Source organism: Anomaloglossus baeobatrachus, chromosome 5, assembly GCF_048569485.1.
Source record: "Anomaloglossus baeobatrachus isolate aAnoBae1 chromosome 5, aAnoBae1.hap1, whole genome shotgun sequence".
Taxonomy (NCBI): Eukaryota; Metazoa; Chordata; class Amphibia; order Anura; family Aromobatidae; genus Anomaloglossus; species Anomaloglossus baeobatrachus.
This window is the reverse complement of record NC_134357.1, coordinates 241,273,073-241,289,174: the sequence shown is the minus strand read 5'-3', so window position 1 is coordinate 241,289,174 and position 16,102 is coordinate 241,273,073. Positions and strand designations below refer to the sequence as shown.

Below are 16,102 nucleotides of genomic sequence, written 5' to 3'. Positions count from 1 at the left end.
TCCAAGAGAGAGTACCTCAGAGAAAACTGCAGCAGAACCGTAGGAGTGAGGCCATGTCTGTTATAACGGTGAAAAGGAAAATAAACTGTTCAAGTTTGGGTTGCCAAGAGAACTCATACATCATATGTTTGTCTATTGTGTCTATGACAGGCATCGGCTGCAGGGTGATGGACACCAATCCAAAGAAAATAGTAAGTGTCACACACCTCACCCGAAGACTTACACACACTGACTCTCTTTGGTGAAGGAGTGCGGAACCTCCAGGATCTGGTGTTCGTACAGTCCTTCACCTACATAACCTCCTATATACTTTATGAGCCCCACATAGCCTCCTATGTGCTTTATGAGCCCCATATAGCCTCCTATATACATTATGAGCCCCACATAGTCTTCTAAATACATGCTTCACCCCGTACTCATATGAAACGCCACATAATCAGCTCGCTCCCATTTCTCCAGGGCTCTGCTGCACTGTGTATCCACACAGGAGATGTATTCATCAGTACTGTATCCCAAGGTCCCAAGGATGCAGATAGCGTGACACGTAGCAGGTGGTGGCAGCAGCATGGTGCGGCCCACCTCTACTGTTTTCAGCCGTTCAACTTTGCCCAGCCCTGCTATAGAATATGATGTACATACTTATGATTTTAACTTGTGTCTTTCTAAAGGAGCCATATAAAAATACTGGGTCATGTTTTATTTTTCCTGGTACACATTTTAAACAGTAAAATAAATATACCGTAATTCATCTAATTCATGTGTGCTATAAACCTAAACTGAGAAATGACTGTGACGCCCTGGTAAAACCAGGTAGTCACAGAAAGGGTTAATCCTCCTTGGCAGCTACACAATCCCCACACAGATGTACAGCAGCCAATCAGGGCCCTACTCACCCCCTCCCTAGGAAAAGGGAGGGGGCGAGAAGAGCTAAGGAAGTGACAGAGCAGAATTCAGGTCAGTTGTGCTGTAGTAAGTGGAAAGCTGATAGGGGAGGCTTCCAGCTCCCCGGAGAAAGTGGTAGCCGGGGTTGGAGCCCTGGACTACCGGACTAAGTGGCTGTGAGGGCCACAGGGGACGGAGATCTGGCAGCGGGGAACCTGAGGTGACTGGGACAGGGTTGTAGCCCGCCGGTGCCAGGAGAGGGACCCAATCCGGAGGCCGTTCAAACTGACTAGTCCAGACAAGAGAGAGACAGACAGAGAGTGTGGAAGGAAGGGCCCCTGGCTATACATCTGGGTGTGGGACCCGAAGACACCCGCCAACGGTGACCGGCCATTTGGCAAGTTGGTTTACAAAGGACTCTGTGTTTTCTGACCACAGACATAAGCCTAGCTTCATCCAACACCAAGACAACTGAACTGTGAGTTTCCTGCTCCCTGCAATCCTTGCCACCACCACAACTCCCAATTGGGCCCCGGGACTACAACTCCCCTACCCGTGGAGGGGATCCCACCTTGCTGCCCCACACCATCAGTCCCGGGCACGATCCCCAGAGGCAGCGACGGTGCCACAATCTCATCACCGCAACCCACGGGTGGCGTCACAGACAATCCCCTTTACATATGCCCCTTTTTGTTGTGGAGCCTGGGATCACAGACCGAGTCACGCCACCGTGATACCTCTAGAAGCGACCCCATTGGCCCGGTTCTGAGTACCCCTATCCCTGGGCGACACATGACTATCAGTCTACACTAAAATATAGTATGTGCAAGCAGGTTTTACATCATCTCTATATGTGTCTCATTATGTAATTTAAAAGTTTCTAAATGAAAATCTCTAAACTTACAAAGTTGTATCCATTATGTCCAGTTCTTTTATAGTCTCTTCTAATCTGTATTCTAAGATTTGTTTGATGTCCTTCCTATATCAGCAATTTGAAGAGCATTAGTGAACAAATTCTGCCCCTTCACCCTCCATCCCAAATAGTTTGCCAACATTTTCCATCTACATCACACAAATGATACAATTTTGTGTGTGGAGCTACCACTAGAGGGCACTCACTGTATGAGGACAGAAGAAACCTAGCGGCATAAATAGACCTTGTGTTCCATCTCCCTTTATATGTCTATCCCAGAGTTATCTAATGCTTTAAAAGTGGTAAAATGGTGAAAAACCCCGCATTTTATTCTGGCATTCATTATTTGTTAGAAATGGCCGCCTGGCCGTTTTATTCTTCTTATTCTTTAGGTCAGTTAGAGTACAGTGATACAAAACGTATAGTTATTATTTATTAGAATTTAGTTGCTAGACATAATTCATCACTTTGTAAATGACATAGTATAGTTTGTGACACCATTTTCTGAGACATCTAACTATAAACCTGAGCTTTCATTTTTATGGATCCCATTGTGACCCATACAATGCTTCAATCTATTCTTATTGCATTCCTTGTGGGTTGTGCAGCACTTTTACGGATGTGGTTTTGTTCTCCTTTTCTTTCTTAAATATGAAAAGGGGATGATTGAAATTATATACATATGTATGGTATGAGTATATACAGTATATACAATACATTACGAAGTTTGGGAAATTCAAAAATTCTTCTTTTTCCAAATCCGCAATTTTTTTTCACCACTTAAATAAAAAAGAACCTCTGCATGTCTGGTATCTCTATAATGATACTGACCTGGAGAAACATATTGCCAGGTCATTCTACTGTGTAATGAACACCGTAGTTAAAAAAAACCCCAAAAAAACCAATGCAGAATTGCAATTTTGTTGGCAATTTTGGAATACTAAGAAATTTTCTCTCTTTCTAGTACATCACATGATAAACTGAATAGTGTTATTCACAAATACAACTCGTCCTGAAAAAATAAAGCCCTCAAACCAAACATCAATCTTTGATGGAACATAAAAATATGTGCAAAATTTGTAATGAAACCAATTTGGAAAAATGTTTTTAGCACTAAATACATGCATGGAAAAAAGGTTTCCAGAGATGTACATTGTATCTTTATATTTATTTATATTTATTTATAAATATATTGTATACCTATACATGCTGTAAATCAGTGAGGGTCTGGGTTATTTAGAAGTTATGACCTATCTGTTGGAATAACCCTTTATCTGCTGTATTATTTTATACCATATTTTATCCTTGATGGAGTAAATGTTAGATTTTATAGGATTATTTTTGCATTGCTTGACTGAAATTATAGATTGAAAAGTCTTTGGCTCCTTGCAGATGGCCATGTAATCTGGGAGTCCCTGGCACACTACCACTGAGATCACTTTTTATACATCAGGCCTGCACAGCATACGGCGCGCAGGTCACATGTGGCTCGCCAGAATATGTTTTGGCCACAGAAAGCATTTGTCGTGGCCCTTGGACCTGTCCGGGAGACGTCGCTCCCTCCTTCCAATATTCTAATGTATTTGCATCTTTCACACACAAATACATTTGAATACTTTAGCCCCGGGACAGGCGCAGCAGAGCAGAGGAACTCCTGTCAGCCAAGCCCCAACCTGCAGTAGCGTGGTAAGGTCAGCACATTTATACCTCATCACACTGCTGTTGGAACCTTAGCGTTGTAGATGCTGCAAACATGGTGGCCAGAAGTAAGTGCTCCATGAAGGAGTGGAGATGAATTTCGATCATTGCGGATGAGGGAGGAAAGGGGTTGATGTTACTGTGACAGCATGTAATGGAGGGACAATTGTGACAGAGGGCACAGTATAGAGTGGGGGGGTACTTTATGCAGCGGAGCATGGTATGTGTGGGAGGGAAAGATATTATGGAAAGGGACAGTGTGGGAGGACATTTTCCAGAGGGGCAATCTGGGATGACATTTTCCAGATGGGCAGTGTGTGGGTACATTTTGGAGAGGGGCAGTATGGGGGAAATTTTGGGGAGGGGGCAGTGTGGGGGACATTTTTCAAAGGGGCAGTGTGGGGGGGATCTTTTTCACAGGGGCAGTGTGGGGAGGATCTTTTTCAGAAGGGCAGTGTGTGGAGGATCTTTTTCAGAGGGGCACTGTGGGGGGGATCTTTTTCAGAGGGGCAGTGTGGGGGGATATTTTTCAGAGGGGCAGTGTGGGAGGACATTTTGCAAGGGGGGCAGTATGGGGGGACATTTTCAAAGGGGCAGTTAAAGGGACATTTTGTAGTAGGGAAGTGTGTGGGTGGAGATATTTTGTGCAGTAAGCACAGCAATTATTTATTCATATATTTTTATTTATGGGGTAGTTTAATGACACTTTTATTTTTAAGGAATCCATGTGGGGAAGTGCTGCTGAAGATGGAAAAGAGGGAAATCTGCAGAGGCGAGCTGTGGGTGTGAAATCTCATGGCATCTGTGCTATAAGAGATTACCATTGTTGAGAACAAACTGGGTTTTGTAGGTTCCTGAAATACAATTGTATGTGGGGCTGACCTGACCTTACAATTGATTTCTGTACTAAGCTTGTTGCTGAATCTAATGAGTGTGGTTCTGACACTGCATTTGTGTGCTGACGTTGGTTCTGGTGCTGTATTCATGTGCTGACAGTGGTTCTGTCGCTTCATTCATGTGCTGACGGTGGTTATGGTTCTACAGTCATGTACTGATGGTGGTCCTGACACTGCATTCATATGCTGATAGTGGTTCAGATCTTGTACACAAGTAGCAATCCAAAACTTGCTTCATCACTATGTTAAACATTAAAAATAATCAAAGTGTAAAGTTTTGAGATTATGAGGACTCAGCTAGTTTCTGCTCACTTTTTGATCCACACACTCAGTGTAAGTTAGCGAATGTTGACACTTATTTTTTGAGCAGAATCTGAGCAGAATCTCTCAAAATCCTCCTAAATATTCAAAACTTGTTTCTGGTGATGTTTCCTTTCAGTTAACCTTTAATTTTTTTGTGGCCCCAGGGATTGGTTCAGTATGACAATGCAGCCCTCGGATCAAAAAAAATTTATGCACCCCTGTTGAACATTTTTTAAATATATAATATCTGATATACTATTATACAAGCCATATTTAGGTATTAACTCTTATTTTTCTTCTGACTAGTAGTTAACAAGTGAAATAACAATTCCTCCAATATTTGTAACCCATAAAAAATGGTTTGGCATCTTTGTAAATAAAATATGATACAGAAGCGTCGACTAGTAAATGGCAATTGTCAGGTAATAAGTGCAGACAGATTCTATATCATCTGAACCTGAAGAAAATGCATCAGCTATCAGAGATGAGGAAACGTCTATATCCTGATGTAATCTATGGAGTTCGCTTATATTAGATCAACAATTCCCTGTACTTACATAGTCACAAGCCTCTCCTTTATCAATTCTGTATGCTTGTTATATTCTATTTCCTGGGTGTTCTCACTATTGTGCAAGGAAGATACATCAGCTTGTGTTACATAGCCACAAACACAATTCTACCAACAAATATCAGAAGCTTTGTAATATAATTTATCATAGAAATTTGTGCTTTCTCCACTTATGAGCCACTTTTACTCCCTAGGTCATCCTGAAGTCACAATCCATTCTGAAGAAAATGAAACAAGTCCATTTTGGTCAAAGGAAGACGAACTGCCAGCTTACTGTGGTGTATTATAGTATGTATAGCCTGTTATACTATGTGGGATGAGTGAAGAGCAGAGTGAGAAAACAGGAAGCGAGAGACAAAACATTGTGCTGCAGTGAGAAAGTAGCTTAACCTATCCAAGAGCTGGCTGCACAGCTACACTGCTGAGTGCTGCTGTGTAATGTCCTCCATGCGGCTGCTATCTCTAAGGCCTGCGCCACACATCCGTGCCTCCGGCACGTGTTTGTCATTTTTTACACGTACCGGCGGCACGGAGACACTTTAACCAATGCTACCCTATTGTAGCAGGCACACACACGTAAAACCACACGGAACGTGTGTCCGTGTGCGTTTGTACGTGTGTTGGTTTTTGAAAGCGCTGACATGTCCGTTTTTTCACCGGCAGCACGGGTGTCACACAGCCCGCACCCGCACCACACGGGTGTAGTGTGGATGCGGTCCCGTGTGACACGCGCCGGAGAAAACACACATGTCATTGAAAAAAAAACAAAACATTAACTCACCTTCTCCAGCCCTCCTGTCTCTGCCGCTGCTGCCTCTTGCTGCCGACCGCCGCTCATTATTCTCATTGAATATTCACTTCACTGCCTGGCAGCAGCAGCAGCGGGGAGACGGGAGGGCTGGAGACCGAGGATCAGCACCACGGACAGCAGCGCGGACATCAGGAAGGACCAGGTGAGTATAATAATTACCGATTCTACGTATGCTATCGCGGATAGCACACGTAGAACACACGTGTCACGCACGTACCAGAGACACGTACTTACCTGCACGCAACACGCAGGGAAAATACGTGTCTCTCGGCACGTGCGTGAATTTCACGTGAGTGTGGCAGAGGCCTAAACATGTGTTAAGCAGAGAGGAAAGATCAGGAATCCCTATGTTTCTGTGTATAAGAAACTTCACAACAGCTAGTCTTTGCCCATTAGATCAGAGACAAATGAAAATTAGAGAGGAGAACACTGGTGAGAAATATAGGGCAGGTCCTCCAATGCCCAGAAATAGCGTTATTCCTCATGTATACACACGTAACGTATACCCTTTATGTCAGAGCCCTGTTCTCTAGGTGGCGGGAGGACCCAGCAGTCGGACCCCCAGCTGAGTTGGGATCAACCCCCTTAAGCTACAACTGTACATAAAATAAATATGTTACATGTAATGTTATTGGCTCCAGCTATCACCCATTACAGATGAATTGGTAGCACTACAAGTCTCAGTGTAGCTTTGGTGTAAATGTAAGAATGTTACATCTATGAATGTAGATATTAGGATTTATGATGAGCATTGATGCTAGGAGCGGACACAGACAGGAAAGTGTCCTCCATACAAGAATAGTATGGCTCCTTTACAGTCCAATAGCCCATCACAATGCTCAATGTCACCTGCTCTGGAGGTGACAGTTAACCCCTTACTTCTTGGCTCCCTGTGCGGTTGCATCAATGGTATGTAGGCCCCTGATTGGTGCTTCACTATCCATCTTAACCCCTTCACGACCAGCTGATTTTGCGCTTTCTATTTTTTTTTGCCATCTTTGTTCCGAGAGACGTAACTTTTTTGTTTTTCAGTCAATATGGTCATATGAGGGCTAGCTTTTTTGCGGAACGAGCTGTACTTTTAAATGAAACCATGAGTTTTACCACGTAGTGTACTGGAAAATGGCAAAAAATTTAAAAATGCAGAAAAATTGCAAAAAAAGTGCGACTGCACTATTGTGTTTGAGATATTTTATTCACTGCGTTCCCTATATGGTAAAACTGATGTGTCGCTGTGATGCCGCAGTCGGTATGAGTTCATAGACGCCAAACATGTATAGGTTTACTTTTATCTAAGGGGTTAAAAAAAAACAGACGTTTGTCCGAAAAATGTTTAGTATATTTTGTGCCATTTTCCATGACCCGTGGTGTTCTCATTTTTCGGGATTTATGGCAAAATAACAGCTTATTTTTTGCGTATTCAGCTGACGTTTTTAATGATACCATTTTTGCGCAGATGCTACGTTTTGATCGCCTGTTATTGCATTTAGCGCAAAAATGTGGCAACCAAAAAACGTAATTTTGGCGTTTGGAATTTTTTTGCAGCTACGCCGTTTACCGATCTGATTAATTGATTTTATTATTTGATAGATCAGGCATTTCTGAACGCGGCGATACCAAATAAGTTTATATTTTTTAGTTTTTAATCCTTTCATTTTTAATGGGGCAAAAGGGGAGTGATTTAAACTTTTAGGGGTTTTTTTTATTTTTTTTTAATTTTTTAGAACTTTTTTTTAAAACTTTTTTTATTTTATTAGCTCCCCTAGGGGACTATAACGATCAGCAGTCTGATCACTCATTCTTTTCTCCCGAACAGAGCAGAATTGCTCAGACCAGAAGAAATGATCATATCTTGTAACAAGCAGCACTCGGCTGTTTCTTACAGGATCTGAGTCATGTGAGCACAGGAGTCATCACATGACCCTGTCCTACCATGAGAACCACCGGATCCACGTGATCACGCCACGTGACTTCCAGTATCGGGCGGTGAGTACGGAACAACCTCTATTGCCGTTAATATGGGCACTGTCACATCTTGACAGCGCCATTTAAGGGGGTTAAAAGGCACGGGAGGATAGCAATTCCGCTTGTGCCTAGCAGGCACACATGTCAGCTGTATAAATCAGCTAAGATGTGCGCCGATCCCCCCCCCCCCGCTGTCGGCAGCAGCTGGTGGAGATTAACACTATGACCGTTAGGATGTAACTTTACTGTCCGCAGTTGTGAAGGGGTTAAATACTAAGCCAACATTTTAAATAAACAACAGCATACAATTTAAGAAGTAACAATCATTTTATCTATTTTTCTCATAACTCAATAGTGCATATGAAAATAAGACATTTTGTCATATATTTTATTAGAGAAATCTGTCTCTTTCTCGCTCCTCAACTGATCATTCATTCTCAAAATTCTTATTTCATGGATAAAATCTGTTTTCAGTGATACAAATGTTCCCATTACTGGGATAGGAGATGACAGTTGGTGCTCAGAAAGTTCTATGGAGAACTGTGCCTGTTGTTTCAGGAGAACTTGCAGCAGAATGTCTATATCTGCCTCCAGATCCTCCATGCTCCTCTCCTCTCTCCATAGAACTTTAGGTGCACCAACTGCCATCTCCTATCTCAGTAATGGGAACATTAGTCTTCACTGAATACAGATTTTACAAATTTTTATCCACAAACTGAGAGTAAAGGGTCAGTCCGGAAGGATAAAAAGCAGATTTTGTTGGTAAGACATAATATATAGTTGCATAGTTTGATGTGAACTATTGATTTCTGAAAAAAATGAAGGTTTTTTTCCTCTTTAATGATAAAGTGCTGTCCGCAGCTGCCACTAGAGGGAGCTCATTATGAAGAAACCTAGAAGACTGGTGTAGAAGACGACCACAGTCCATAATATCTGCCCTTGTATTATTTTCTATAGTCACTTTGGAGTTTTCTGCTGGAAGTTTGTTCCTGTCATCTACTACCTTGAGTAGAATTATATATTCTAACATTGCTCCTCATCTTCCCCCAAATGCTGAATATAAATGGGAGGTATATAAGGTAAACATGAAACCTAAAGGGTTAAATTCCTATTGTTAGGATATTCCATCACCTTATGATTGGTGCGGAGCAAACTCTGGACCCTCGCTAATACTGAGAATGCAGGGTCCGGATCGCTGGTTCTGGAGTGCAGAGGAAGGGCAATGAAATGGGATTACCAGAAATATCCAAGATGGGAACTGTTCCAAAATCCCATTTCTGTAAATCAACAGTCCACATCAAAATCAGCAACTTTCCATTAGATCTGATCTGGGAGATCGGCTTCTTTCTCCCGGGACAGATCCTTCACTCTCAGGTCACATTTCTCTGATAATAAATAGAACAAAGCTTCTTATTTTCACGTGTCCTATGGATTTATGAGATTTACAAAACATCGGTTCCTCTTTACATTCTGCAATGTGTTACATGTAAATGTTGGCTCGGTATTTAAGATGGATAGAAAAGGCGCCGATTCCCATCACAAATCCTAATTACTTCATTCAGACATTTCTATTTCTTACATTGTATTCAATATGTAAATATTAAATATCTCCAAACATGTTTCCTGGGGTGCTATTCTCCACTTTACGTTCTTTTTGGTGGGGCCAGTGGCTTCTGTTTTACAAACGCAGCTTGATGTAGGGTCGGCTTTTTTACAGACCGACTCTGACGTGATTATATTGGCATATTATACACAAATATCATCACTTTCTGAATTGGGAAAATACCTTTAGTAAAAATCATCTTACAATTTTCCAAAAGTGCCCAATGGCAGCACTAGGTGAGGAATAGAGCGTAGATATAGGCACTAGACTGAAATCGTCCGGCCCTTGGCGCACTTGTATCCTTATTTACATATAATACTATATCCACTAATATAACATACGTACCTGATGGCTGGGCACCAGCAGAACCATATGTTCCTCTTTTTTTTTCCAGGTCTGTAATAGAAAACAGTTTTAATACATTTAATACATCATATCATGACTCATTATATGTAGGCGTTAGCGAACCTGCCTGTACGGTAAAGTTCAGGGTTTGTACCGGACATCATGTGTCAGGGGCTTGAAGTTTGAAACAGACTTTTAAAAAACAATCTGTATCTGAGTTCGGAATTTGGGTGCCGTTCATGTGCTAATAAGTGTTATCAACAAGCTTTTTTGCATGCGGTGAACAATAGAGAAAAAAATTATGTTGGGTGCCGCCGAATCTTCATAATCAGCGAAGGTAAAGCAGACAGCTGCGGGCTACAACCCTTAGCCGTCTGCTTTACCTTGGCTGGTTATCAAAAATAGAGGGAATCACTAGCCGTTTTTTATATTACTTTATATTATATATTTTATATTATATTTTTAAATTATTTATTTAAATAATTTTAAAAATCGCGTAGGGTCCCCCTTTTTTTTATATCCAGCCAAGGTAAAGCAGACAGCTGTGGGTTAGTATTATCAGGTTGGGGAGGCCCATGGTTATTTGGACCTTTCCAGCCTAAAAATAGCAGCCTCTACAGAAGTGGTGCATCCATTTGCTTGCCCGACTCTTCCAGTTTGCCCTGGTGCAATGGCAATCGGGGTAATACTTTTGGGGTTGATGTCAGCTGTGAATTAAGGAATAGTAAGAGTTTGGGGAAATTTATATATACTGTATATCTTTATACATTATCACCTTTACACAATTTTTAAAAAAAAAATGTATACAGATTTTTATTTTTGCTCATATATTTTGATATTTGATATTTTGCACATATATTTTGGTACGTAAGTAGCTATGACCGGAGTGATATATGACATAAATAGACATAAATACGCAGTCATATACACTGACATACAGTGCTGACCAAAAGTTTGGACACACCTTCTCATTCAAAGAGTTTTCTTTATTTTCATGACTCTGAAAATTGTAGATTCACATTAAAGGCATCAAAACTATGAATTAACACATGTGGAATGAAATACTTAACAAAAAAGTGTGAAACAACTGAAAATATGTCTTATATTCTAGGTTCTTCAAAGTAGCCACTTTTTGGTTTGATTACTGCTTTGCACACTCTTGGCATTCTCTTGTTGAGCTTCAAGAGGTAGTCATCGGAAATGGTTTTCACTTCACAGGTGTGCCCTGTCAGGTTTAATAACTGGGATATCTTGCCTTATAAATGGGGTTGGGACCTGTCACGCTCCCCGGGTCCCCTGCTCTGCTCCCCGGCTCACCTGCCACGCTCCCCGCTCTCCAGCCTCCATTGCCCGCGCTTCCCAGGCCTCCTGGTCCCCGCTCCCGGCGCCCGTCGGCTTCCCAGCCCCAGCCCGGCTCTGCTGCTTCCTCTTCACCGCTTCCTGCTCTGGCTTCTGGCACCCGGGCCGCGCGCATGCGCATTAGGGCGCGCGCGCGGTCATTGACCCTTTCTTAAAGGGCCAGCGTCCACTGACAGGAAATGAAGCACACAGGAACAGGGTATAAAGGGGTTTAGTGTCCAAGTGGGCGGGGCCTGTTCTTCGTGTTTCCCAAGCTAGGAGTCAGGTCTCCTTGTGTTCCTGTGAGATACTCACCTCTCTCTCTTCTAGAGCCGATCCTGCCTTGCCATCCGGTCCTGCCGAATCCCGAACCCCGAACGCTGTCTATCTGCCATCCTGACAGTCCGTACCATCTCTGATCCCTGCGGTGACCCGTCATCTCGCTCCAACGGTTCCGGACTCCGCCTGCCATCATCTCGGCTTCCGAACCTGAGCTCCGTCACCCGGACTACCATCAGTGACTCCGTGGTCCCAGGGACTTCTCCATTATACTCGTGTGCACGGACTGTCCTGCTACCTGTAGTGCTCCAGCTACCGGACCCCTTACCATCATCAAGGAGTTCGGCCCAGTGGATCCACCTCCTGGGTCTGCCCGTCCACCTGGCCCTAACAGTAAGAACAGGCCATGGATCCCGCTGCAGCACTAGCAGCCTTACAGGAGGAACTCACACGCCAGCGTGAGACTCAGACCCGCATGCTGCAATTCATGTCTTCTGTGGACGCCCGCCTGAACACGCTACAAGCGTCAGTTACATCTTCAGCCTCTCGGGCTTCCACTAGTCAATCCACGGCTCCAGCTCCCGTGGCAGCCTCTTCGGATGCTTCCAGACTTCGTTTGGACTCACCACCCCGGTACGCCGGAGATCCCAAGACCTGCAGGGGATTCATAAACCAATGCTCCCTCCATTTCACGCAGCTGCCGCATTTGTTTGCCTCCGACCAAGCCAAGGTCGCCTTCATCATGTCCCATCTAGAGGGTGAGGCACTAGCGTGGATGAACCCCTTATGGGAAAGGGAGGGTCCGGTGACCACGAACATCCAGGAGTTCCTGCAGGCTTTTCGTGGCACCTTTGACGAGCCCGGACGCGCCTCCGCGTCTGCCTCATCTCTTCTCCGGTTACGTCAGGGGACTCTGACGGTGGGTCAATATGCCATCCGTTTTCGCACCTTGGCTTCGGAACTCGGGTGGAACAACGAGGCCCTAACTGCCGCCTTCTGGGAAGGACTCTCGGGTCGAATTAAAGATGAGCTGGCTGGTCGTGACGTACCGTCCACCCTGGATGCCCTGATTACCCTAGCGACTCGAGTGGACATTCGCTTTCAGGAGCGATCCAAAGAGGTGTCCCGTGAGAGACGTCCGGTACGGCATTCCTCTCCTCCGCAGAAGCCCGCCGTACTCCAGTCAACGGCATCTGGTGTCTCCGTCCACGAGCCCATGCAGATCGACCGTGTGCGGCAGTCTGAACAACGTCGAGCAGAGCGGCTCGCCAAGGGCCTCTGCTTCTACTGCGGAGAGGGCACACACCTGCTACGCTCCTGTCCAGAGAGGCCGGGAAACTCCAAAGCCTAGGGTTGGTAGGAGAGGCCACCCTAGGTGCTGGGACTCTCTCAGACCCGGTTACATGGACTGTGCAAGTGACAACGGGAGAGACGCGGTTCACGGCTGAGGCGTACCTCGATTCTGGGGCAGCAGGCAATTTCATCCAGCAGGCCACGGTGGACAAGTACCAGGTGCCTGTTACTCCACTCGACAAACCCCTCGTGATAGCCTCTGTGGATGGGAGATCCCTCTCTGACACCATCTCCTGGATCACCAGGCCGGTCGAACTGCGTATCGGTGCCCTGCACACCGAGAACATCGCTCTCTACGTCCTCCCACACATGTCCCATCAAATCCTGCTGGGACTTCCCTGGTTACGGACACACGAACCATCAGTCAGCTGGGGCTCTGGTGAAATCACCCGATGGGGCTCTTCTTGCCATGAGAACTGTCTGAAGACCATACAACCCATCCGACGACCTCCGGTTCCAGAGTCCCTACCGGGACTGCCCTCGGCCTATTGGTCCTTCGCGGACGTCTTTGATAAAAAGGAGTCAGAGGTACTTCCGCCACATCGTCCTTACGATTGTGCCATCGACCTGCTCCCGGGAACTACACCACCTCGAGGACGGATATATCCACTGTCTCCAGCCGAAACAAGGGCCATGTCTACTTACATCACAGAGAGCCTGGCAAGGGGATTCATTCAGAGATCCTCCTCTCCTGCTGGAGCAGGCTTCTTCTTCGTTAAGAAGAAAGAAGGCGACTTACGCCCATGCATAGACTACCGGGGATTGAACCAAATCACCGTGAAAAACAAGTACCCCCTGCCGCTCATCCCCGAATTGTTTGATCGGCTTAGAGGAGCTCGTGTGTTCACCAAGTTGGATCTTCGGGGTGCCTACAACCTGGTCCGCATCCGCTCTGGGGACGAATGGAAGACCGCGTTCAATACTCGCGAAGGGCACTATGAATACTGCGTGATGCCCTTCGGTCTGTGTAACGCACCAGCAGTCTTTCAAGAATTGGTGAACGACGTTTTCCGGGACCTTCTCTACGTCTGTGTGGTGGTGTATCTGGATGATATCCTTGTCTTCTCTCCGGACCTCCAGACCCACAGAGAGAACGTGCAGCTGGTTCTACAAAGACTGAGAGAGAATCATCTGTACGCCAAGTACGAGAAGTGTGTCTTTGAGCAGTCTTCTCTCCCCTTCCTGGGTTACCTCATCTCCGATACCGGACTGCAGATGGATACAAAGAAGGTCTCCTCCATTCTCAACTGACCTCCTCCTTCTGGACTGAAGGCAATCCAACGCTTTCTGGGATTCGCCAACTATTACCGCCAGTTCATCCCTCACTTCTCTGCTCTGACTGCTCCTCTCTCCGCCTTGACCAAGAAGGGGGCTAATCCAAAGGACTGGTCACCTGCGGCCGACGCCGCATTTGGCTCTCTGAAGCGGGCATTTGCCTCCTCTCCTGTACTCCACCGTCCGGAGTTAAACCGCCAGTTCACCTTGGAGGTGGATGCCTCCTCCTCGGGAGCCGGAGCAGTGCTCATGCAGAAGTCCTCCTCCGGGAAGATGGTGACTTGCGGTTTCTTCTCCAAGAGCTTCTCAGCGCCCGAACGCAACTACACCATCGGTGACCGAGAGCTATTGGCAGTCAAACTGGCTCTGGAAGAATGGCGCTACCTTCTGGAAGGAGCAGTGTACCCCGTTATTATTTACACGGACCACAAGAACCTGGAATACCTACGGTCTGCTCAGCGACTGAACCCACGGCAAGCCAGGTGGTCCTTGTTCTTTGCCAGATTCGATTTCCAGCTCCATTTCCGACCCGCGGACAAGAATGTACACGCTGATGCCTTGTCCAGGTCTTTCATGCCCATGGAGCAGGAGGAGGAGACATCCCAACCCATCATCTGTCCGAGTAAAATCATTCCGGTGGCCCCTGTCACCCTGGCCCAGAGACCGCACGGGAAGACCTATGTCTCTGAGACTGACAGGCAAAAAGTGTTACACTGGGGCCATGCCTCAAAAACAGCCGGTCATGCTGGTCAGAAGAGAACATGGAGTGCGATTGTACGTCATTACTGGTGGCCATCCCTTCACACGGACGTCGCCTCTTTTGTCTCTGCCTGCTCCTCTTGTGCCAGGAACAAGACGCCCAAACACCTGCCATATGGCCGTCTTCTACCTCTGCCTATACCCTCAGTTCCGTGGCAACACATTGCGATGGACTTTATTACGGACTTGCCATTGTCCTCCGGACACACAGTCATATGGGTCGTGGTGGATCGGTTCTCTAAAATGGCTCATTTCGTCCCTATGGCTGGACTGCCCTCTGCCCAGGAACTCGCGGACGCCTATATACATCACATCTTCCGCTTGCATGGCTTTCCATCACACATTGTGTCCGACAGAGGAACTCAGTTCACCTCCCGCTTCTGGAGGGCTCTCTGCAAACATCTGGGAGTGACTCTGGACTTTTCTTCAGCCTACCATCCTCAGTCGAACGGCCAAGTGGAACGTGTCAATCAGATATTGACCTCCTTCTTACGTCACTACGTCAACGCCCATCATGACGACTGGTCCACGCTTCTTCCTTGGGCTGAATTCTCCCATAATCACCACGTCAGTGAGTCCTCCTCCAGCTCTCCCTTCCATGTCGTTTACGGACTTCAGCCTACCGTCCCATTGCCTGTATCCTCTTCCTCGGATGTCCCTGCTGCTGATGCTGTAGCCCGTGACTTCACAACCATTTGGGACTCGGTTAAGGCGTCCCTTGCACGTGCCTCCCTGCGGATAAAGAGACACGCAGACAAGAGACGTCTGGACCCTCCGTGTTTCTCTCCAGGAGATCTGGTCTGGCTTGCTTCCAAGTACGTCCGATTGAAGCTACCATCCTACAAGCTGGGTCCTCGCTACATCGGGCCGTTTAAAGTCCTCAGCAAGATCAATGAGGTCTCCTACAAGCTACAGCTCCCAGCCACGATGAGGATACCCAATTCCTTCCACGTCTCCCTGCTCAAGCCGGTTGTCCTTGGTCCCTTCTCCGCTGCTGCCAGTTCGGCTCCTCCTCCTATTGCCGATGACGACATCTATGCGGTAAGGGATATCATGGCCATGAAGACCGTACGGGGTCGACAGTTCTTCCTGGTGGACTGGGCAGGATATGGTC

The 16,102-nt window shown here is 46.0% G+C and overlaps 1 protein-coding gene across 1 annotated transcript in view; it reads right to left on the bottom strand.

Moving 5' to 3' along the window:
* The window catches only part of LOC142311135 (uncharacterized), a 72,022-nt gene that overhangs the window by 16,390 nt on the left and 39,530 nt on the right, over nt 1-16,102 (bottom strand). The window contains exons 9-11 of the mRNA XM_075349280.1: nt 9,985-10,035; nt 5,250-5,315; nt 1,787-1,861 (exon numbers count right to left, since the gene is read on the bottom strand). Coding sequence (XP_075205395.1) covers nt 1,787-1,861; nt 5,250-5,315; nt 9,985-10,035 — 192 coding nt within the window. The remainder of the gene's footprint in view (nt 1-1,786; nt 1,862-5,249; nt 5,316-9,984; nt 10,036-16,102) is intronic.